The sequence below is a fragment of the Aspergillus piperis genome (genome assembly GCF_003184755.1).
Source record: "Aspergillus piperis CBS 112811 unplaced genomic scaffold BO85scaffold_4, whole genome shotgun sequence".
Classification (NCBI taxonomy): Eukaryota; Fungi; Ascomycota; class Eurotiomycetes; order Eurotiales; family Aspergillaceae; genus Aspergillus; species Aspergillus piperis.
The window spans coordinates 2104791-2127544 of NW_020291594.1; the positions used below are offsets into that span (position 1 = coordinate 2104791).

Genomic DNA, 22754 nt, shown 5'->3' on the forward strand with positions numbered 1-22754 from the left:
AATGATAGATACTAATGTGAGAAGAGTACAGTAGTGGGGTTGTTTTGATTGATTATTGTATATGCTTAGTTTGGGTGTGCTTTCCGGAAGCTGATGTGTTGGGTGTGGCTTCCTTATTATTTTCACACTACTTCGATCCAGTCGATATCGGGCTGTAGGTCCCGTTTTTACAGGTAAACCCGAGATCAGGGTTGAGGGCTGCCGTTGCGTTCATGCAGATCACACTCGCCGGCTCCAGAACTTGCGGGTATAGCTGAATGTTTTCCGTCACAAAGTTCTTACAAGACTGCCCCGTATGGCACTCAATAATGAGGGCCTCCGTATGCTTCAAATTGGGCAGCCCAACGTTGTACCAGCAAGGGTCGGAGACGCAAGAGCCGTCACCGGGCTGGTACGTATTGATCGAGCCAGAAAAGTCAGACCAGGTAAAATCCTCCATCATCACAGCCGAACTGGCATTGACAGTCCCGGACCGGGAGGCGCCCTGGTCGCTATAGCTTTGAGTGACATAAATAGGGAACGTCACATTGAAGACTCTAATGTTATTCCAGGTCACATTCTTGACGAGTCCGGTACCCCCGCTCCACGACTTGAAGCGTGCAGCGTAGAGGCCATCAACAACGGTCACATCGTCAAATCGGATGTTGCTGATATTGGCAAAGTCTGTGGGATCTTTCCCCAGTGATCCGATGCTCATGCCATGAGTCTGGTAGCCGATGGTGTTTCTTGTGAAGAGAATATCGTGCGAGTCCGCGCCTACTGCAATCGCGTCGTCGCCGTTGTACATGATACTGTCGGTAATCTGGATATTGGTCCCCTCCACATCGAAGCCATCTGTGTTGAAAGGAAAGCTACCTGTCGAGGTAGCATCGATGATGGCATGGCTAACTGTAATGTCTTGTCCATGCAGCTTGACATTCCAAGCGATAGGCTTCCTGGACCTGAAGTATTTTATGGTCGCTTGGCTAGTCTTGAAGCTCATGAGATGCGGACGATTGTCGATGCCTGAACTACCTGCAGGGTTTGCATCCCACCAGGGCTGTCCATACGAGTCGATCCAGCCATTATTCACGTCTTCGGGACCAGTCCAGTCCACCTTGGGCCCTTCCAAGGTGAACCATGTAGAGCTACCATCACTGACGATATTCTGCACTGCAGTTATATTCTGTGGCAGATGCAGATTGCCGTGCATCCGGATCTCCACATTGCTGAGGTTGGTGGCCGTGATCGGCTGGAAGACATTATAATTTACACCCTCCTCGAAGATGATAACCGAGTCAGTTGCACATTCTGCAAAAGCCTGGGAGACGGCAGACGAATCATCAGCCGTTCCATTTGATGCCTGATATTTAGACGGAACCACGCATTGTTGGCTTCGAGATGCTCTGCTGGAGTGTGGAACCCCGTGGACGAGTGACGAAGAAAGAAGGAATAGGAGTGATGCCTTGAAAACAGACATGATGATGCGTGAGTAGACAGTAACCCACTAATTAGCCAGTAGCATTCGCATACTCACCCTTACTTATATCCCAAGTTGGTGTATCGTCTCGAGGTTCAGGTCCTCAACTGCCATGCCATTAGACATGACAAGCGTTCGGAAATTTGCATGTTTCTCAGGTCCATTAACCGGGAAATTTCCTGAAGAGGCCGCAAGTAGAGTATGCGTGGGACCTGATCGGCGTATAGATCAACCAAGACAGCAGCACATTAGGCTGGCATTGGTGGAGAAATTGTGACAGTTAGCCAAGTGTGGAGAGCTGCCCAGAGACGGCCAAGGTAGCTATCTTCCTGCTTCCCCGGACGTTCATGATGAGAGAAGTGTACGTGGAGAGCACCTAAGAAAATAGATAAAATAGACAAAGAAGTAAATTGACTGCTGATGTCAAACAAAGTGAGAGGTGGTATGCTGCAGGGATGCGATGGCGGCGTGCAAGTGTTTATCCGGGGTCACATGGGGGTGGAGCCGGGATTCCAGAGCGAAACTTCTCCTGTCAGTGTCATAGCTTCTTGCTTGTTAGCTACCTCTACTATCGCGTGTTGGAATATTAGTTCCATCCTACATCTACTTCACATCTACATTCCTACAAATTAGCTCTCTTCAAAATGACCGCCCCCACACCCAAGTCGGCGCTCGCAACAATGCCGACACCCAATATCCCTGCATCCGAAGCTGTCGGCCACTGCCAGAGCGTCGCAATAATCGATGCTCCACTGCAAAAAGTCTGGGATACTCTCATGGACACCTCTACCTTTCCCTCATGGAATCGATTCGTCCCTGCCGTGACTATCCGAGAGCAGCCCGGATGCGAAGGGGGCGATCTCTCCCCGGTTCTCCAGGCCGGGACGAAGATGACTTATCACGTGAACATGAAGCCGACCAGCTCGTCCCAGCCACAGCGTGCACAGGCGAGCAATGATACTCCATTGGTCGTGACAGAGTGTGATCCGCCCAGCGAGAGCAAGAAATCCGGTCGCATTGTTTGGGTTCTTGATAAGCAGGCGCAAGGTCGCATCATGTCCTCACTGTTGGCGGCGGAACGGGTCCATGAGTTCGTGGAAGTTGATATTCAGGATGAACAGGGACAGATGAGAAAGGGGACGGAAGTGCGTAACTGGGAAGCGCAGAATGGAGCCCTGGCGTATGTGGTTCGCTGGATGGTGGGGGCTCAGCTGGAAGTAAATTTTGAGGTGTGGTTGCAGGATCTCAAGGAGTATGTTGAGAAGCAGAGAAAGGCGCGGGAATAAGATGAGCTAGTCTAGGGTGTGCCCCTTTACTTTGTACATAGTAATAATACGAGTTTAAATGGATGGCTCCTTGCTGAGAGAGTGGTTTGGTAGGGATTGCTGCATGCTGGGTAAATTGGTTGATATCCTTGGATACGTATCTAAACTCTCAACTCTCTGTTCTGTAGTGTTTTTTTCCCCGAACTCTCAAGGTCCCTGCTGGATGTGATCAAATACTCACAGTACGGGATTCCGAGACAGCCTTACAGCCACAACTAGCGTCGGCCCCGTGCGCGCTTGGCACGGCGATGTGTGCTATTCCAGAGCCATCCACCGGTTCCGTGCCAGGTCATTGCGTCGGGAACCGTTCCTTTGATCCCGTATGGTGAAGTGAGATATCAGATTGCCAGGCTTTGTCCCCGACTTGCAGTAGATGGTGGAGCTGAGAGAGGTGCCAGTGTCAGCGCTTCGGAAAGGAGGGAATTGTAGGAGTCGCGGAAGAACAGAGGATGACTCCACGCTACTAGGATGGCCCTAGTTGAGTAGTTATATGCGAGGCTTACGATGGCCAGTGGGAGGAGGGTCATGCACCTGATGTGACAGTAACTGAAACTACTACTATTTGAGAAAGCCTGAGTGGTGTAGGAGGTCGGATGCAAAGTGGAGATTGGAAGAGCGTCTCAATGGCAGGCAATTTCCCTGGCAGACCATGACCCACGTGGGGGTGGAGATTGGCTGAGGCCCCGTCCGAGGGTTACGTCCTCGGCTGTCTCTTGATTCTTGAACAGGCCTTTCTTGGGTTCGTCCTCGTCTTTCCCCCCTTTCAAGCAGCCACCGTCGAAGGTTCGAATTTTCGTTCATCCTTCCTGATCTGGAGTATGCGATGGGACCCTCGCCAGATTGAAACGGGGCCGCTATACTACGGTTTGATACATCCACGCAGAAAGAAGAGGGCTCCTGCAGGACTACCGCAGGGTGGATGAGCCATGGTCTGCATGTACCCATGTAACGGAGTCCTACTTTCTTTTTCCTTCAGTCGGGATGTTACGATAAGATCGACTAGTCTCGGGCTGGCTGAGAGATCACGACCATAATGTATCTACTGTATGTTCCCTACAGTGTCCAGCAGACGCCACGACGCGCGTGAGATAGTGGAATTTGAAGACCTCGAGATGGTCAACCCTGCAGCATAGTGTGTCACACTTTTCACGGTCTTCGTCATCCCTTTTTTAGGGGGTGGAGACACCACAAAACAAGGATGGGATTATGGTTGTTCATTCACCCTTTGCGACGGCCATCCAGGGCGAAAATGCGAGGGTGACAGCCGTTTGTGCCCGAATGACTGGGTGAGAAGGAGACTAAAGTCAACTAACAAGTAGAAAACTGCACGAAATTCGAGGGTTGAGGGGCCAGCTAGACCCACCGGCTTGCCGTATTAGGACAACCGGACAACTAACGACGGGAGACTAGTGCCCAATCGGGGATAGTGTCCGTGCAAATGGAGGAGAAACGCGAAAGTCGCAATTCCACTCAGTCTCGCTTTTTCCTCTTTTCTTGCAGTCGCATTCATGGCTCTCTCTTACTTCTCCCGATTGCCGCTGCGGCTTTCTTGCTCATCAAACCTTACCCCGGCTTGCTTTCCCCGTTTTACCTCCCAATTTCAACATGCTGTTTCGAAATAGAGATAGAAAATGCACACCCGAAAAGGACCGATGCTGCTCCGAGCATGTCAGTGGGACTACGAAAATGGTCTCCCCGCCAGGCCAGACTCGCCCCGGTGGGTGGAACTGAACTATCTATTTGGCATGTCACGGTTACTTGCGACGGTTTGCTGTAATCACCCATGGTTCCTCGGGCACAATTAAGCTATCGCTCTTTCTGTCGATCTATCCAGTTACTCCCTCTCTTTTTGAAAATAAATTAATTTGCATTTTCCTAATCCACCGGGTCGAGACTCGTCGCCTCCTCAAAATTTTCTACTCCCTGCTTGGTGTTGGTTTTCTACTTTCACTCTGATTCTATCCTTCTATTCTGCTCTTCTAGACCATGTATATGTTGCAGTCCTCATCAGTCCGCTGTCTCTTGTCCTATTCATCTTCCTGCACCTTGACCCATCAATAGTCAGTCTTAAGCGCCAGTCGGACTCGAATCCCGGTGCCGACGTCATCCAACCGGCTTGCCACCAATTGCCTCGTCATTGGCTATATGCCCGCTGCTATTGCTTCTTTAAATCTTATTCAAGGTCCTCGGAAATCCAGCGATACCAGCAGACGTTCTAGTGATTTATCTCGTATTCGCGCCAGTCCAGTATAGATACGCGGTGTTTTCTTATCGCGCCTCTTGACCGGAGATCCCTGGTCCTATCGGCGCTGAAACCAAACCGTCGCACCGATTTCAACTGTCGCCTTCCCCGCTATCCCCGCCTCTTGCGATCTTCACAGAGGCATCTGCTTCTTCAGAGTTGTTCATCATGACTCCTACGCATTTGCCGTTCCCGCTCTCTGTTCGCACTCAACATGATACGGATACTTGCGCGCCACCTCTTCTAGTGGTGCCCGGACTGACACCTCCGGTGACGCCTACTGTAGATGACGAGAGTCTTTCAGGCAGCGTTGCCACCCTACATTCTGGGGCTTCCAGTCCATTTTTGTCGCCTGTCGAGGGAAAATTTAGAGATGTCGATGCGGAAGATCGCACGGTGTCCACCTCTGACTCATTCACGGATGAGTTGGAATACCACAAGGACCCCAAAGGCCGGCCTGTCGAGTATGGCCGCGGTCTCTGGAGCGTTGTCTACAAAGCAACTCCTTGCGAGCCCTCCAAGCCCTACCTGCTTACGCCTCCCAGCTCTCCAGCTGTCAAAGCCCGCACGGTAGCAGTCAAGTCACCCGCAAGGCGAGATGCGCACTCCATTTTAGATGCCGAAGCGCTCGCCTTGACTCGGGTCAGCCGTGTCGCTGGGTCACAGAATCATGTTGTTCCCTTCAAAGGATATATCGCAGACTCTCACTCCATCGTCATGTCAGCAGTGCCGTTGGCACTCTCGACCTATATCGAAGAAAAAGCCGCTGTGGCTTTGCAGAACAAGACCACCAAAACCATGTTCGAGCCCATTCAGGGCATGACCCAGTGGTATGACCTCGCAAAGAAGCTCATCACCGGTCTGTGCTGGCTCCATGACGGGCCGCAGATGGTACACGGTGATATCAAGCCTCACAACATCCTGCTCCGTGCACGCTCAAACGACGACGATTTGGAATCCGACCACTTCCCTTACGAACCGCTGTTTGCCGATTTCTCCTCCGCTCACCCTATCAGCAATTCTTCCTCTCCCGAAAGCAGTCTGGGCACGGCTCTGACAGCTTTAACACCACCATTCACAGCCCCGGAGCTTCTATGTGTCTCATCATTAAAATCCCCAGACGTGGCGCCAACCCCAGAGTCTGATGTCTTCTCTCTAGCCGTTACTCTACTGGCTGCCGCTACAGGCGATTTGCTCCTCTACCCGGGTGCCAACCACTTCCAGCGTCTAGCCATGGCCCGTGAAGGCCACCGCGTGATTGAGTTTGCTCGCTCCGGGCCGAATGGATCTCGCATACCGCGCAACGGGATCGTCGAACAAATCGTCAAACCGGCAATCCTCAAAGACCCGAGCCAGCGCATCAAACCTGCTGAATGGGTTAATCTGGTCGAGTCTATTACGATCTAAGTTTGACCATGGTTGCCTTCCTTTCGTTATCGCATCCCGCGCTCTTATCTCGGGACTACTTCTAATCTCTCGTTATCTTCGGACTTTTCTACTTCGGCCATTTCTTCACCTAGCCTCTTTTCTAATCTTTCTTTCACATATTTGTCAGACTTTGTCTGGTTTTTATCACCTTTATCTTCTTGGCACCACTTCTTTCTTTTCTTTTTTCTTACTATGTTCAACTTCTACCAGAAACTTTCAAGATACCCGTTAGAATAGATGTGTGCAGACGAAACAAATTACATTTTCCACATGACTCATTCTTCCCAGATAACTACTAGTTACTTGAAGTATCAATAATAGCAACAGCCACTTGCATTTCAAGTTCACTTGTGGAGCCATGTGGACCTACCCTTCCTTAGTATGTGCTCTCTAGACCCCTGATTTAGGTCCAACTATGGCTTATCTCGAATCAAGAATACCTAGTATTACTTTTTCCATCACAGATAGCCATATGATGTTTCCACCGAACAACAAACATCTCACATGGAATTTTAACTCCATTACGCTGGAGCATGCAGCAGATTAATTGATTTTAAAAGACTCCGAAACAATTGAACTTAATGGTGTCAGTCGTTGGTAAAGCAAGTAACGATCTCGCCAACTAATCTCTCAGTGCCCTTTTATTGAAATCAACTCCGGCTTGGATTAAGGTTATGTTACTGCACCATATACAATTCCATTCCTAGTTGTTTGTATGTTCTATCAATTTTGAGAAGAGTCTAATCATCTATCATATAATACTACATATAGTACATGCTAGTTATACATATCACATAACCAGATACAAAGTTATCCATTCATCCATCCATTTACCCAAAGATAATCTCCTAATGAAGTCTCTTCTTCACCATCTCACGATGCACCCCCGTCTTATACGACGTCAACGTCCCCCCGAACAACCGATTCAACTGCACACTCGACACCGAGACCCCGCTGCGCTGGTACTTGATGCAAATATCCCAGATTGTCGACGTCGAGAGAATGTGGACGCGCACATCGCTCAGATCGTAGTCCAGGTTCTCCTGGAAACTGGTTACCGGGTCGGTGCTGCCCCCGTGGATGGTTTTCGGGAGACTGTCAAAGTCTGGTTTTGGTGTCTTCGCGGCGTATTCGGCTAGGCTGGGGATGGACTTGACAATGTCGTTGGTGGAGCGGCCTGGGAAGATGAGTTGGAGGACTTCAGCGACGGAGAGGGCTTCGCGGCCGCGGCCGAGGGAGAGGGAGAGGGTTTCGAAGAGGCGGAAGGCGTCGCCGCGTTGGGAGGGGTCGAGAGAGTTGATTTTCTCAATGACGGGGGAGTTGGGGTTCGGTTCGAAGTAGACTATGCTGCGGTCGATGCCTTGGGGGTAGAGTTCTTCCGGGTGGATGAGGAGGGGCTCGAAGGGACGGCGGTCCCAGGCTAGGAGGGCGTCGTCGAAATTGTGGTTGCTGCGGAGGGATGTGCGGTAGCTGTCGTGGATGTGGGGAAATTGTTTGAGGTGGTCGTGGTAGTTTTCCTGGCCTTCGTCGGTGATGGAGCTTCGCAGGGCGGATATTTTGTCGAGGATGGATTTGAAGTCGGCGGAGGTTGTGTTGGGGTCGGCGGCTGCTCGCGATAGAGCGTCGTATTGGGCGTCGATTTCGCGGGACTGGTCGACCATTTGCTGGAGGAAGTATGCTTGACGGTTGTCTCGGTTGAGTCGGGTCTGCGCGCGACTACGCTTCTTCTTGGCTTCGGCGTAGCCGGGGGTGGATTTGTCCATGTTGTCCAGGGCTTGGATGTCTTCGCAGAATCTGTCGTGAAGGGCAGTCCTGATGCGTGGTGTGTAGGGCACGGGTTTCCGGCCGGGGTCGGGGCTCTCCGGAGCTGGGAGGAGAGGTTGGAATTCCCTCCCAGGGGGTGTGGTGATGTTCTTTTCGGCGGCTCTTTCGGCGACACGCGCGGCATTGTCTATGGCGACGTTGAACCCCTTGTGGTTAACCCAGAACTTCTCGTCTTGAGGAGCAGCGACTTCGAAGGTATGGAGCGCGACATTCTCCGTCCAAAGCGATACTCGTCGGCGATCGACGACGTAGCGGGGGATGATGGCCTGCGATTCTGTCGATGGTAGAGACGCAAGCAATCGGATAGCCCCGTAAGAGTGTAGTCCCGTCTGCTGCATGCAGGTCTCCATGAACATCTGCCACCATCTGCCTGCGGTGAAATGGTCTTTGTCGGAGGTCGTGGCGGGAAGGTTCGCGAGTACCAGAAGGGTGTCGTTCTTTGTCAGAACACCGGTATGATCGCCATTGTCGGGCCCTTGTTCCGGGAAATGCTCCGTGAGCACAGGTTTCCAGTCGCCGATGGAGAAGACGTCCATGGACAGTAACTTGTAGGAAGGATGGCTCTGGGCCAGTGGATCTAGCAGCGGTCGGAAGTTCTGCAGCTCGGGTTCAACGAGGACATGTCGTCGCGGCTGGAGAAGGCGGTTGATCTTGGATGACCAGAGGCCGGCTCCAGGCCACAGGTCGAGGATGTCCAACGGCCGATTGCGGAGGAGGTACGGTGACAGGCGCTGCAAAGCATGATCTGTGTAACGAAGGCGTTAGAAAATACAGGAAGAATATATTAGCTGCACTCACCACATAGCTCCTCACTGACAATCTCCGGTTTCCTGTTGGTTCTCCGCTTGAGGTGGCCGGGGAAGCACTTGGCGATGGATTTCGCAAGCGGAAACCGTGCGAGGGCTGAGGCTCGTGGAGCCATTGTAAGGCACCAGGTCTACGGACGAGACCAAGATGCAGAGCGATCAGCCTTTCTGGTATTCGAGGAAGGGGACCCTGGCGGACGGCGTCATGGTTGGGCGGCCGAACGAGAAGAATGGAAGTGAAGGTGGAGCGGAAGCCGAGAGATGGAGAGGAACAAATACCAGCGCGACTCGCCGGCCGATCTTCTTTGCAGCTCCGCCGAACTTAAAAGAACCAACTTCTGCACTCTCTCCTGTACCTGACTAACTATCGCCCACCCCGCTCGGTTGGTGGAATGCAAACACGATGCACCTTGATTTAAAGCTATAAATTACTTGCTCCACATTTCGCGTGCCTGAACACCACCCGATCATTCGGTGTCTTGACTCTGCTGCCTATCATCTACATGCGGCACGCCCCCACCACGACTGCCGCTGGTCTCGCGCCAGACGTCAATGAACTGCGACTGCTGCGACAGGCCTGCTGATTCTCTTCGATTTAATCATTATCATCGACCCTGAAATCGATTCATGCGCAGTCATGGCTGCCCATCTACCTCCAGCCACCGGTGCGGGGTCTCCGCAGAGCGTGGAATCGATCACTCGCATGGCTCAGGATTATGAGTACAACCCGTCTATACCTTTACGCTACTGGCTGCGAACAGCGTCTACACTCATGAGAGAGGTTGGTATACTCCTTGCTTCGTTATGGTGGAGTGACCTGACGAGAATGGTGGCTAGGCTCGCATTTACGAACGCGAAAAGCACGAAGAACAAGCCTACCTTTTATTGTTTCGTCATGCTCAGCTAGTACTGGTCAATTTGGCCGAACACCCAGAGGCCAAGGATGAGAAAAACCGGAAAGCTCTGGTGGAAGCCGAAAAGGAGGTCAAACGGAACCTGAAGGTCCTGGAAGTCCTGAAACCTCGAATCAACAAACGCTACGAGCGCTATACTCAGTTGATGCGTGAACGGCAAGCTCGCGCACCAGCAGCCGCGAATAACACTCCCACTTCAATCCAACGCCCCCCTCAGGACCCCGCCCTTGCAGGAGTTGTGGAACCTCTGGAAGCAGGAGAGAACAAAGACCTGGCGGTGCAGCTGGCGCGGACGGAGCTTAGCCGACGGGCGACTGTCCGAAAGGCTATCCGACAAGCAGGCATAACACCTGAGGAGGAGCAGACTCGCCGTGCAGCTGGCGTGTGGGGAGACTGGGAGCATGCCCTGCGCAAAGATGGATCCGAGGATGATGACTTGAGCCGGCGCATACAGAACGTGAGGATACAGATGGACGATCCGCGGGCGGATCACCGTCCACAGGTTGCTACTAAGCCTATGGTTCGGCCATCTTCGGCAACCTCTTCGACCGGCGCGTACAAGTATCCGAGCGTCCCTCGTCAGAAGCCGCTGGAAGTTCCGTCGGCCGCAAAGGCTGAGCCTAAGATTGTTCTTCCGCCTAAAGCACCTGCACTACCTCCTAAGAAAGCCTCGTATGTACATGAATTGGCTGGCCTCGAAGGACCTTCACCTCCACCTCGTCCAGACAAGATCTCGTCCGCAGAGATCCCAGCTGAGCCTCCTGCGCTTCCTGGAAAGGTTCCAGCAACCGATGGACCAGCTGCAAGCCCGGATTTGGACCCGTCCAGCTATACCTTTAAGCCATCTGCTTATCTCGAGAACGGAACGCCTCTGCGGACTTTGTTCCTGCCACCTGATCTACGCAAGCACTTCATCTCACTGGTATCCCCGAACACGCAGCGCAATCTAGAGACGTGCGGCATTCTGTGCGGCACGCTTGTCTCCAACGCCTTGTTCGTGTCGAGGCTCCTCATCCCTGAACAGACTGCCACTTCGGACACATGCGAGACGGTGAACGAGTCAGCCATTTTCGACTACTGTGATTCGGAGGACCTAATGGTGCTCGGCTGGATCCATACGCACCCGACGCAGACGTGTTTTATGAGCTCGCGCGACCTGCACACGCATTGCGGATACCAAGTGATGCTGCCAGAGAGCATCGCGATCGTGTGCGCACCTAGTAAAACGCCAGACTGGGGAGTGTTCCGACTGACGGATCCGCCGGGGCTGAAGACGGTGCTCAACTGCACGCAGTCCGGACTCTTCCATCCCCACGGAGAGGCGAACATCTACACCGACGCACTGCGGCCGGGACATGTATTTGAAGCGAAGGGATTAGAATTTGAGACGGTGGATTTGCGTCCGAAGGGGTCTCAAATCTGACATTAGATCTTTGTTGCGAATCACTCTGAGCGTCGATAGCATATGATTACATGATAGGAGCTAATGAGGAATGATGCACTGGCCAATATTTGACTATCTAGTCTATCAGCTAGACTACAATGAAAATAGCTAACTAACCAACAAACTACCATGTGACGATCCCTGCAAGCCTCATCCTTTCATGATCCACTCATACTCCCGCTTCTTCCACAACACACTACTACCACCATCATCATCATGTCAACTAATCCCCTCTACATTGGCACCCACATCCCCATCGGCCCCCACAAGCTGTACCTGCATCTGCACGGCCCACCCCGCACCAACCAGCCTCTCACTATCTTCCTCGCCGGCGCCGGCGATGTTTCTTCCAGCTACACCGCTGTAATCCGCTTATTGAGCCCGCTCGCCCCGTGCCTGGTCTACGACCGCACCGGTCTCGGCCGCAGCGATGCCCCAGACCAAGCTACCAGCTACAAGCCCAGCGCGACTCTCGCCGCATCGGAATTGCACACTCTACTTACTAACGCAGGTCTCCCACCACCATATGTCTTAGTGGGACACTCATACGGCGCTGTCATCGCGAGGGAGTACCTCCACCTTTACTCGGATGATATCAGCGGGATGGTACTCGTCGAGGGATCAACCGAGCATCAGTACACACTGTTCGACGATAATCCCAATCTGGACAGTGATATCGCTGCTGTCCTGGGAGAGATGAACTTCGCTACGGTGACGGGGTTACGTGAGAACGCTAAGATATCTCGGGAGGAGTGGAGAGAGCGAGCGCGGGATATTGCGCGGGGAATGGGGATGTGGGAGGCTGAGAGGGAGAATCTGGTGGGGGTTTGTAGGGAGTTGGAAGGGAAGAGGCAGTTACAGCTGCAGGGAGGAGGGTTAGGGGAGAGGCCATTGTCTGTGGTGGTGGGACGGGGATGGGAGGATTATCAGAGGGTTTATGAGAGGGGAGTAGAGATGGGGAATGGGAGTGATGAGCAAAGAGAGGCGGTTAGAAGGTTCCTGGGGAGATGTGGGGAGGTGGTGAGGGAGTGGCAGAGAGAGCAGTTGAGGTTGTCGAGGAGAGCGAGGTTGGTCGAGGTGGATTGTGGACATCAGGTGCATTTGGTGAGGCCGGATGTAGTGGTGGAGGAGGTGAGATGGGTGTTGGAGATGATTGAGAGAAGTAGTAGTATGCTGTAGTATAGTAGTGTTGTGGATGTTGCGGTAGTAGTGAGATATGCTATGTCTATTACAGATGCATCAAGAAATCCTCAGCAGAGTATAACTACAAGGCACAGAAGTGAGGCAGTTGTGAGTCTTCGAGACTGTATAAGTGTCAAGATGACAGCAAATTGATACTATTCCCACTGCAGGCCTCCCCCCACCATTCCCAATCAGGAAACCCCGGGCTTGGCGCCATCGCAATTCCAGCGAAAGCGACTTGCTTTTACTGCTTTCTTCTTCTCTTCTTCTCTTCTGCAACTCTCCACTGCCTTTCTGCTACAGCTTCTTCTCTCTTGCTATCATCTTCTCAACTTCATCTTCTTCCGGTTCTCATTCGCTGCATCTCCCCTGCTGCGAGAACCTTCAGATCCACCTCTCAGTTAATACGAGAATTTACAATATCTTAACCTCATTCATCTCTCCTCTCCTCCATTCCCGGCACGGTGAATCCCACCGGCTCGTGCGACAGAGTGAGTCCACCATCATCTCAACACATCCCTTTGATTCTCCTTTCGGGCGCATCCACTTCACTTGTTTGTGGCTTGGTTCTTTTGCATTCCCTGCATCGCCGGTCAACTATATACTTGCCAGCGAATTTGCACGTGCACTGTCCCACACGTACAACTGTCCCGACTCCACCCCTGCTTGAGTTTGTTCCTGCGTACTGTCGCACATACTGTTACTCGCTATCGCAACACATGTCGCTTATGCCCACGATCGCATAAACATCATACTGATCGTCATAGGCGCTATAAGCTCTATATAATCGATATCTATCTCTTCACCTATACTCTCATCATATATCCATCATGTCTATGGACGCCAAAGAAATCGAGCTCCGGGCCAAGGCCATGACCAAGGCCGCCTCCTCCAACGAACCTCCCTCTACCATCATACCTCTGCTCAAGCAGCTGCAACAAGGGGTGAAAGCCACCGAAGACCTGCTGCGATCCACCCGTGTCGGTATCGCCGTCAACAAACTCAAGCAACACAAATCTCCTGAAGTCGCCCGTCTCGCGAGCGAAATCGTCTCCAAGTGGCGCCACGAAGTGAACAAGCAAAAGGCCGGGGCCTCCCCCGGCGCCAGCCAACGGTCGAGCAGCTCTCCCCATCCGAAAACCAACGGCACCCCCTCCGGCGGTGCGACTCCCTCCGATAAGGCCTCGAAGCTCTCAGTGCCTCCCGACAAGCGTACCTGGAAGGCCGATGGCGTGGACACCAACCAGACCGGCAACAGAATTCGCGACAGCTGCATCGGCTTGATGTACGATGGGCTGTGTCTCAACTCGGTTGAACCCCCACGCACAGTTCTGTCCAAGGCGTCGGCCGTCGAAGCGGCGGCCTTTAGCGACCTCGGACCGGAAACGAAGGAACAATACCGCACGAAGATCCGCAGTCTCTACCAGAACCTGAAGAACAAATCGAACCCATCACTGCGCGTGCGGGTCCTCAACGGCGACGTGACGCCGGAGCGGTTCGTCCGGATGTCGCACGACGAGCTCCGGTCGGAGGAACAGCAGGAACGCGACCGCAGAATTCAAAAGGAAAACATGGACAAGGCGATGGTGGCACAGGCGGAGCGGAGTATCAGTACAAGCTTGCAATGCGGCAAGTGTGGACAGCGCAAGGTGACATATACAGAAGCGCAGACGCGCAGTGCAGATGAACCGATGACATTGTTTTGTACGTGTATGAACTGCGGCAAGTCATGGAAGCAGTGACCAGTCTGTCAATCGATTCATTATATTCATTCATGGTCCATTTCCTCCATTCAATTTGTATTTTCCCGATGGTGTTGGGTGTGATAGGCGAGGAGTTGGTTGTCAGGTTCAATCCAGTTTATGTCATGTGTCATAGATCATACGTCATTCAATACCTTCTTATACCACTACCTACCTACAAGTAAACAACAAACCCAACTCCAACCTACTTACTTCCCCTATCGTCCCATAAAACAAACAACTACACCACAAACAATGCCAGACAGATCCATTCTAAAGTCAACAACCCACACCTTCCTCACCACCCTCACTCAATCCCCCCCACCCCCCCTCTCCACCATCCTCTCCCAATTCACCTCCTCCCCCAACACCACCCCCCTAATCCACGAAGCCGGCCTCCCCGACCTCGCCCCCTTCCTCGGCCGCGACTTCACCGGCCAAGACGGAGTGAAAGCATACTTCGAGACAATGGGCGCGGCGCTACGCTACGAGGGGATGCGATTCGAGGATGAGCAGGATTGGGTAATCGACGAGGAGAAAGGGTGTGTTTGTGTGCGCGGGTGGGCGAGATTCATTGCCAAAGAGACAGAAATGGGATGGGATGAGGGGTTCGTGTACAGGTTGAAGATTGTGCAGGATGGTGGTGGTGATGGGGAGTGGAAAGTGCAAGAGTATCGAGTGTGGGCTGATACGGGGGCGGCGTATTTGGCTCTTACGGGGAGGTTGAATAATCTCATGAAGGGGGACGATGGTGGAAAGTAATCTATCTGTATATACATACTTGATTACAACTTAGGGATTGTGAATTGAATTCAAGAGGATACAACATCCCAATCAATCCACGCCACATTCCCCTCCCTCCCATCCTCGAATAAAAACACCCTCTTGGGATCTCTATACCTCTCCTCTTCACTACTACTCAACAACACACTCACCTCACTCTCCTCCCGGCCCGTGAGATTAAACCCTGGGCCGAAGGCCCTATACTCCGCCATCAGTGTCTCGTTCTTACTCCACCGATCCTCCCAATTGATGTAACCTGACGGCTCGATGCTCCCGTCCTCGTATGTGTTCGCGAAGATGGATCGGTGCAGCGAGTTCCACGGTCTGCCTAGCGCGCAGGACCCCTGGATTTGCTCTGCGATGGAGGAGTTCGCGGCGTTGATGGTTGAGTCGTGGATGTAGACTCCGTAGTTGTTGCGGACGGTCGTGTTGGTGCCCTTCCAGGCTGTGATGCCGCCGCCGCAGGAGCGGAGGATGATTTGGGAGGATTGGATGAAGAGTGTGCCGAAGCCGTATAGGAAGTCGGTTTGGCCGGCGAGGATGGATTTGTACATGTATGCTGACCCGAGTTTGCCGATGTAGATCTGTGAAGTAGTGGTTGTTAGTGGGTGTGGTGGGTTTGGGGGTAGGGTTAGGGGGGAGGGAGGAGGGGATGTACCGTGTCCTGGTAAGAGTAGAAGCCGCAGTAGTAGAAGCCGCCGTTGGAGCGACTGAAGCTGATAGCGTGCGCTGGACCAGCAGAGTACGGTGCGTAGGTGTTGCGGAAGTCAATGTTGTATACGCGGAAGTTGGTATTCCCGAATGGGGTGTCTGCTGGCACTGGGTACCCTGTTGTCCCGGAGCCGGTGAGACTGGCGTCCAGGGTCGGGGCAACGACCATGACGCTGAACCAGACGTTGTCGATGTTGCCGCTGCTGTCGCTGTTGGCGCCGGCGAAGGTGAGGTTGACGGTGTTGCGGGCTGGGTCGGTTAGGGCTGCGCGGTCTGGTTGCTGGCCGAGGAGGGTGATGGGGCCGGCGCGGGTGATGTTGACTTGTTCATTGTAGGAGCCGGAGAGGAGGAGGATGGTTTGGGAGGAGTTGTCGTTGGGGAGAGCGTTGATGGCTGCTTGGAGGGTGGTGAAGTTGGAGATGTCAGAGTGGGCGTTGGTGTTGGAGACGATGATGGTGCCGGGGGGGCATTGGAGAGTTGTTTGGCATTTCTCGCGAGCGGCGGTTGAAAGATGGTTTGAGGATGGAGAAGTTATGGCTGCTGAGGAGGCTAGGATGGCCTGGAGGGCCAGCAGGAGGCCGTGGAGGAGCATTGTAGAAGCAATTGGCTTGCTGGGGTTTGGATTGAACCCTGTTCATTTTTGCGGCCGTTTTATATGATCATCAGGGCAATCTGGGAATGCGGGGATAGTCAAGCTTCTGCACGGTGTCAATTACCCCAGACTGGAATTCTATCATGGCATCACCGTATGATGCATGGTTTGTTTCCCCAGACGGAGGCCGGAGAAATGTGGTGGCGCCGGAGAATTGCGTTCCACCTGTCGGGTTGAAGGATAGGGTTCAGTTGGACTGCAGTTGGTGGAGTGAACTTTCTCTGGGGTTAGATGCATTATTGGGATGATGTTGTCTCCATGTTGGTCGGGGGTATCTTCCACAGTCAGTTAGTGAGTTGTTTGATGTGGTGGTGCTCCGCGGACAGTCATGGTGATCCGATGTCTCATAGATAGGCTATGAAGCCGCACATCTAATCAAGTGTTGTTTAATCCCTCATTCAAGCACTGTCTTGTCCGATGGTGCGGGGAGAAGTATCCTGCGTGGGCTATATCGCGGCTAAGCTTTTTGGAGCTGGTCAGAATTGTCTGTCATGGAGCTTAGTAGTGGACTTGAGCCGATGTAATGCCGACGACTTTTCTTCCGAGAGAAATGCTTGGTCTGCAAGTTGCTTTAGCATGAATGTAGCAAGTCGTATGCATGTTAAGCACGTAAGATAGCTAATCCTTCACCAGAGCTTGCCATCATACCATAGTCTCCGAATAGTTAGAAGACGAGCAATGTCTGAACAGGACAATACTCTCGTCTAAGTCGACTCGGAGCATGCTGACATCCTAGAAGTGTCAGCAGCTCGTCAGTCAATACACAGTCAGTTTTCAGCCTTGTATTTGCATATGGCGACCATAGCTATCTAGGATAGAAGCCATCAGTCAGTTGATGGCCACCCCATATAGGCCACGGTGAACTCGTGGAGCCGCTTGCTCTCAGAGAAAGTATCACCAGTAATAGCAGTCACATTAGGCTTCGAATAGCTAAGAACCTCTCCCAGGACTTGAAGCCATGCTTCATGCTAGCGAGGTACTTGTGCCATTGCGATGTCTAAGTGTTGCTAGCAGCAATCTCATAACTTGTTCTGTATAGACAACTCCAAGTATGAGTGTACGAGAAGAACTAGATAGTTCTCGGCTTTGACGAGGATTATCTTATAGAGACCTATACACTCAAATGTTACTCATGACTCCTGATCCGCGGAAGCAACAGCTACTCACCAGCTTAGTTTGACAGACGCATGTTCTCGAATCATGAGTAACAACCTTAAAGTCATTAATTCAGGGCATGATGAGACTTAGGCTTGTGGGTGGCTATTATGCCATGCCAGTTGGCAGATATTAATTTGCTGGGGAAAGCCGTTCCCCAAGCTTGTTATAAGTACTCATGTATTGATTGAAGTGAAAGAAGTCATCCTCACACTGTGCAACTGACATTCATTGCTGCTGAGATCACCTAGCCTGAGGCACCCTAGTAAAAGCTGAATCACGACCCTAAACAGACATCACCAACTGGACAACCCCAACCTTAGCAACTAAAGCAGCAATGCACGCCCACCCGCACAAGCACAATGCGCATCCCCAACTACATACCTACTCCGGTTGACCCCGGTCGTTTTGTTAGTAAGGTAGAGAGGTGCAGGGGGTTGAATCCTTCCAGCGGTGAGTCTCCTAGCTAACACCGCCTGCCTAATATAGCTGGCTAGCCACGCGTTGAAATTGAAGCCCACAAACACGAGAAATATGATGCATTCTGCTAATTCTTGGTGTTTCAAAGATCAAAGATGCCTTCTACACCTGAACCTACCTCTCCGAAATCAACGGATTCAAAGCGTTTGAATCGTGATGATCGTATCCGTGTTCTTACTCTTCGTGATGCTGGTTTTACCTATCAACAAATAGTTAATCAGCTACAGATTAGCTATCGTCAAGTTCAATATACGTGTCAAAATCAACAAGCTACACCTCGAAAAGCAAAAGGCAATACATCAAAGCTCTCAGATGAAGAAGTTGATCGTATTATACAATGGATATCGAGTTCAAAGCGTACGCGTCAGCTGCCACACTATCGTGTTATCAAAGAGCTTGACCTTCCTGTTGGAGTAACAGCTTTGACACGTTCTTTGAAAAAGCGAGGCTATACACGCTGTAAACGGAGTACAACCACCACCACACCAGTGCACAAGTAAAGTGCACAAACACCATCCGTACATCACACTATCAATTAATGCATCCATCCATCGGCAAATTACACCTCCCCATCGATACGAGGCCAATTAGACCACCATCATCATCTACTAATCTCCCATCGACCTCGGCCTTTTTCGTAAACGTATCCAACAAGCCAGCCGACCAATTAGTCGACGACCGACTCGGCAGGTACAGGCCGACTGATAGGCGCAATACGAGTCTCCTCTCGTCTCACCCGACTCAATAGCTCGGATCCACTCAAGCTCTTTCTCACACGTATGTTCGGTGTCGAGGGCCGAATGCCTGTGAGGTGCGACGCAACTGGCTGTCTGGCTAGCTATCGGCCGGAGTCCGAACGGGCGCAGGTGAAACGGGAACCGAGAAGAAGATGAGTGAAGTGGTGCCCCTGACTCCAATTTACCGGGGTCCACTGCACCCAGAACTTGGTCCGATGGGTGGACCGTGGTGTAGGTCAGGTCAGGTCAGGGCTGAGGTGGTTCGGTTTGGTTTGGTTCGGCTAAGTGGTCGGCAGTGAGCGCACTTTGATTATTGATTTGGTAAGATTCCGGAGGTTGTGTGGTTGAAGATTAGAATTATGATGAAGTAGTTACAGTGGAAGATGTATTAATTGAACCCTTGATTGACTAAATTTACCACTATTAATGACATACATACATGTAAAAAGAAAAGAAATTGACTCTATCAGTAGAGACAAGGTAATAAGGAAAAAAAAGTCTATAATACGGGTAAAAAGGGTAGCCGGAATCCCAGCTCATGCATGTATGCGCAGCAAGTGATATCCAGGTCGGATGGTATTAAGGAGCGCAATCAAGCGTTTACTCATCCTCTTCGACCTCGGCGCGAGCACCCAGCATGTAGCGGCTCTTGCCGTGTGCGTCGACCTCGTGCTCGATGGCCAGCTTGGACAGGTGGCCAAGCAGGTTCTCGATCTGGGTGTCGGCGCGGGAGCGGGTCTTACGACCAAGGTTGTCAAGGAAGGGGATGCTGGAAAGGAGGTAGTACACCACAGCGATGATGATGGTGACACCAATGGAGTAACCCCAGATGACAACGACGGTGACAATGTCGACATCACCGTTGATGGAGAAGTCGGCACGGTCAACGGGGTGGGTCTGGAGGTAGTCGCCGGAGAGCCAGCCGAAGACACAGAACAGGGTGGCGAGCACATCGACAATGAAGATGGCGCCAACCAGCTGCCAAGAGGGCCAGGTCTTACCACCACGGGTGACGAAGATGAGCCAGTTCTCGGTAAGGGCAACCTCAAGGAAGAGGATTTCCTGGGGAGAACCGAAGTTCTGGATGATACCACCGTTGGTGAGGAAGAGGGAGGCACGGATGATCCAGGTAGCGGCAGCCAGAAGGATACCGAGGATGACGGAGATAACCCAGATCTTAGGCAGCTGCCACTCGACGGGGCGCTGTTCGTAGTGAGCGTTGTCGTAAGCAATGGCGATGGTGGCCAAGTCAGCGAACAGGGCAATGAAGACAATCAGATCGGCACGGATGGTCTCGTCAATGATGATCATGGAGGTGACAAGGTAGACCTCAAGGTGGAGACACAGAGCAATACGGTACTGAATGTAGGCCTTCATACGCTGGAAAATCTGACGGGCGAGCTTGATAGCATCGACGATGGTGGACAGACCGGGGGCAAGGAAGACAATATCGGCGGCAGCCTGGGCGGCCTCAGTGGAACCCTCGACAGCGATACCACAGTCAGCCTTCTTGAGAGAGGGAGCGTCGTTGACACCGTCACCAGTCATGGCAGTCAAGTGACCACGCTGCTGGAGCATCTCGACGACCTGGTACTTGTGCTCGGGGAAGACCTCAGCGAAACCGTCAGCCTTCTCAACGAGGTCGTGCTGGGCAGAGCCAGCAAGACCACCGTGGATCAGACGCTCGGAGTCGTAGACCTTGGTGGAGAGAGCAAGCATCTTGCAGGTTTCCTTGGCAATGGCAAGAGCATCACCAGTCAACATCTTGACGGACAGACCAAGGTGCTGGGCCTCAGCGATGGTGTGGGCGGTATCCTCACGAGGGGGGTCGAACATGGGGTACATGCCCAGCAGTTGCCAGGGCTCACCCTCCTTCTGGACGGCAACACCGAGGGAACGGAAACCACGACGAGCGAACTCAGCAGCCTTCTCACGGAACTTGTCGGCCTCCTCCTCAGAGCACTGGGACATGTTGAGGATAGCCTTGGGGGCACCCTTGGCGCAGACGTAGCGGACACCATCGCAGGTACAGATGGTGGTGATACGCTTGGAGACGGGGTCGAAAGGAGTGTACTTCTCGGTGACCCAGTTGCGGGCGAGGATCTCACGGGCCTTGGGGTAGCGACGGAGGGTCATAATGGTGACCTTGTCGATGGGGTCGAGGTTCTTGATGTTGTGGTTGGAGGCAATGGCAGCAACAGCCATCATCCAGTTAACATCGACACCCTCGTTGACGTAGGGCTCACGGATGGAGAGCTGGTTGGCAGTAAGGGTACCAGTCTTGTCAGAGCAGAGAATGTCGACACCAGCAAGGGACTCAATGGCAGTGAGCTTCTGGACGATAGCCTTCTGCTCAGCCAAGTAGGCAGCACCGACAGCGAGGGTGGTGGTGGTGACGACGGGAAGACCGACGGGGACACCAATGATCAGGAGAATAAGGGTGTAGTGGAGCAAGTTGCGGTCCTCGTTCTCGGGAGTAGCGATCTTGAGGTGACGGTAGAAACCACCGATCCAGGCAGCGAGAATCCAGAACATGACAAGGACGAGCAGGGTGGTACCGATGTTGTCCATGACAGCCTTGAAGTGACCCTGATCCTGGGCACCCTGGACGAGAGCAGCGGTCTTACCGACGAAAGAGTGGCGAGCGGTGGCAGTGACGATAGCGTAGGCCTTACCACGCTTGCAACCAGTGGTGTAGTAGCAAGTGTCAGCCATGTACTTGTCGACAGCGAGAGATTCACCAGTGATGGCGGACTGGTCAACGGCAACAAGGGAGACACCGGCACGGGCCTCAATGCCACCATCCTCGTCGTCCTCATCCTCCTTCTCCTTAAGGGTGTCGTCGCCAACGGTGGCGAGGTACTCCTTGTAGGTCTCGAAGTTCTCGGGCTTGTCGTAGTCACAGATCAGGCGAATATCGGCGGGAACGACGGTACCTTCCTCGACGACGATCTATAGAAAAGTGGGTTAGAAAGTGCTGACAGAGTTGACAAGACATTGGATAAACATACAATATCACCAGTAACCAATTCACGGGCAAGGATTTCCTGTTCCTGGCCATCACGAATAACGATGGCCTTCATAGCAATATCACCCTTGAGGGAAGCGACAACGTCGGCAGCCTGCTTCTCCTGGTACCAACCGACAACAGCGTTAAGCATAAGAATACCAATGATGACACCGAAATCGATCCAGTCACGAAGACCAGCAGCAAGGAGGACAGCCAATTCCATAACTATAGCACTGTTAGTATCCCAGCCATGTCCTGCCAGAGTCGATTGCCTTACCATAAAGAATAGGACCACGGAAGTAACCAATGAACTGAACGAAGAAGTTGGTCTTCTCGGTGGTCAGCTCGTTCCAGCCGGTACGCTTGCGACGAGGCTCAATGTCGCTGGAGCGCAGACCGGAGCGCATGTCGGTCTCGAGCCAGTCATCGGGGCAGACGAAGCCTTCCTCCACACCATCACTCTTCTTGCCGAAGAGGGAGAAACCCTTCTTCTTCTTGCCGGCACTCACGCCACCGGCACTAGCAGTCGAACCGCGGCGCTTGTCGGGGGCGGTCGAGATGTAACGGTTCAAAGCGGCATACTCGTCGAGACCAGCACCATCATCAAGTTGAGGGGCGCGAGAATGGTCACCATTCTCCACGTCAGGAGCATAGGAAATCCTCCGCTCCGCCATTGTTGCTACGGCTCACACAGCCTTCGAACCCAACGATATGAGCAGACGCAAACAAAAAATGACGGGAATGGCAAGAGTCGGATAGTCCTATGAAGGAAAGAAGAAGAAGAGAGGGGAGCGAAGGGAGGGAATGTACTCTTTAATATTTGGGGGTGGGCAGCCTTCAATTGCACGGGACCAGACAAA

At 52.6% G+C, this 22754-nt stretch overlaps 10 protein-coding genes across 10 annotated transcripts; 6 read left to right on the forward strand and 4 right to left on the reverse strand.

Annotated features, from left to right (window-relative positions):
* Positions 1-34: 34 nt before the first annotated feature.
* pgxC (putative extracellular exo-polygalacturonase) lies at positions 35-1781 on the reverse strand. The gene has a single exon (XM_025654816.1). It carries the CDS (start codon positions 1457-1459, stop codon positions 128-130), a length of 1332 nt encoding a protein of 443 aa, XP_025518680.1. The 5' UTR covers positions 1460-1781; the 3' UTR covers positions 35-127.
* A 215-nt stretch (positions 1782-1996) lies between these two features.
* BO85DRAFT_447345 (SRPBCC domain-containing protein) lies at positions 1997-2830 on the forward strand. Its single transcript, XM_025659704.1, has one exon. The coding sequence runs from the start codon at positions 2104-2106 to the stop codon at positions 2743-2745; it is 642 nt and encodes a 213-aa protein (XP_025518681.1). The 5' UTR covers positions 1997-2103; the 3' UTR covers positions 2746-2830.
* A 2048-nt stretch (positions 2831-4878) lies between these two features.
* BO85DRAFT_238963 (protein kinase domain-containing protein) lies at positions 4879-6896 on the forward strand. The gene is made up of 2 exons (XM_025654817.1): positions 4879-6833; positions 6890-6896. Exon 1 carries the CDS (start codon positions 5195-5197, stop codon positions 6431-6433), a length of 1239 nt encoding a protein of 412 aa, XP_025518682.1. The 5' UTR covers positions 4879-5194; the 3' UTR covers positions 6434-6833; positions 6890-6896.
* A 263-nt stretch (positions 6897-7159) lies between these two features.
* On the reverse strand, positions 7160-9332 carry BO85DRAFT_392904 (uncharacterized protein). Its single transcript, XM_025656860.1, has 2 exons — positions 9077-9332; positions 7160-9023 (listed from the first exon to the last, which is right to left on the reverse strand). Exons 1-2 carry the CDS (start codon positions 9198-9200, stop codon positions 7303-7305), a joined length of 1845 nt encoding a protein of 614 aa, XP_025518683.1. The 5' UTR covers positions 9201-9332; the 3' UTR covers positions 7160-7302.
* Positions 9333-9585: 253 nt separating this feature from the next.
* BO85DRAFT_238899 (putative endosome-associated ubiquitin isopeptidase (AmsH)) lies at positions 9586-11540 on the forward strand. Its single transcript, XM_025654815.1, has 2 exons — positions 9586-9865; positions 9922-11540. The coding sequence occupies exons 1-2, from the start codon at positions 9722-9724 to the stop codon at positions 11419-11421; spliced, it is 1644 nt and encodes a 547-aa protein (XP_025518684.1). The 5' UTR covers positions 9586-9721; the 3' UTR covers positions 11422-11540.
* Positions 11541-11610: 70 nt separating this feature from the next.
* BO85DRAFT_392909 (alpha/beta fold hydrolase) lies at positions 11611-12722 on the forward strand. The gene has a single exon (XM_025656861.1). The coding sequence runs from the start codon at positions 11659-11661 to the stop codon at positions 12619-12621; it is 963 nt and encodes a 320-aa protein (XP_025518685.1). The 5' UTR covers positions 11611-11658; the 3' UTR covers positions 12622-12722.
* A 270-nt stretch (positions 12723-12992) lies between these two features.
* BO85DRAFT_447350 (transcription elongation factor DST1) lies at positions 12993-14533 on the forward strand. The gene has a single exon (XM_025659705.1). It carries the CDS (start codon positions 13455-13457, stop codon positions 14364-14366), a length of 912 nt encoding a protein of 303 aa, XP_025518686.1. The 5' UTR covers positions 12993-13454; the 3' UTR covers positions 14367-14533.
* Positions 14534-14621: 88 nt separating this feature from the next.
* BO85DRAFT_485895 (uncharacterized protein) lies at positions 14622-15128 on the forward strand (the record flags this gene model as incomplete). The annotated part of the gene is made up of 1 exon (XM_025663347.1): positions 14622-15128. The coding sequence occupies one exon, from the start codon at positions 14622-14624 to the stop codon at positions 15126-15128; it is 507 nt and encodes a 168-aa protein (XP_025518687.1).
* Positions 15092-16598, reverse strand: BO85DRAFT_416565 (putative pectin methylesterase). Its single transcript, XM_025657737.1, has 2 exons — positions 15808-16598; positions 15092-15733 (listed from the first exon to the last, which is right to left on the reverse strand). Exons 1-2 carry the CDS (start codon positions 16450-16452, stop codon positions 15179-15181), a joined length of 1200 nt encoding a protein of 399 aa, XP_025518688.1. The 5' UTR covers positions 16453-16598; the 3' UTR covers positions 15092-15178.
* Positions 16599-19052: 2454 nt separating this feature from the next.
* On the reverse strand, positions 19053-22754 carry BO85DRAFT_238979 (plasma-membrane proton-efflux P-type ATPase). The gene is made up of 3 exons (XM_025654818.1): positions 22172-22754; positions 21896-22119; positions 19053-21836 (listed from the first exon to the last, which is right to left on the reverse strand). Exons 1-3 carry the CDS (start codon positions 22566-22568, stop codon positions 19485-19487), a joined length of 2973 nt encoding a protein of 990 aa, XP_025518689.1. The 5' UTR covers positions 22569-22754; the 3' UTR covers positions 19053-19484.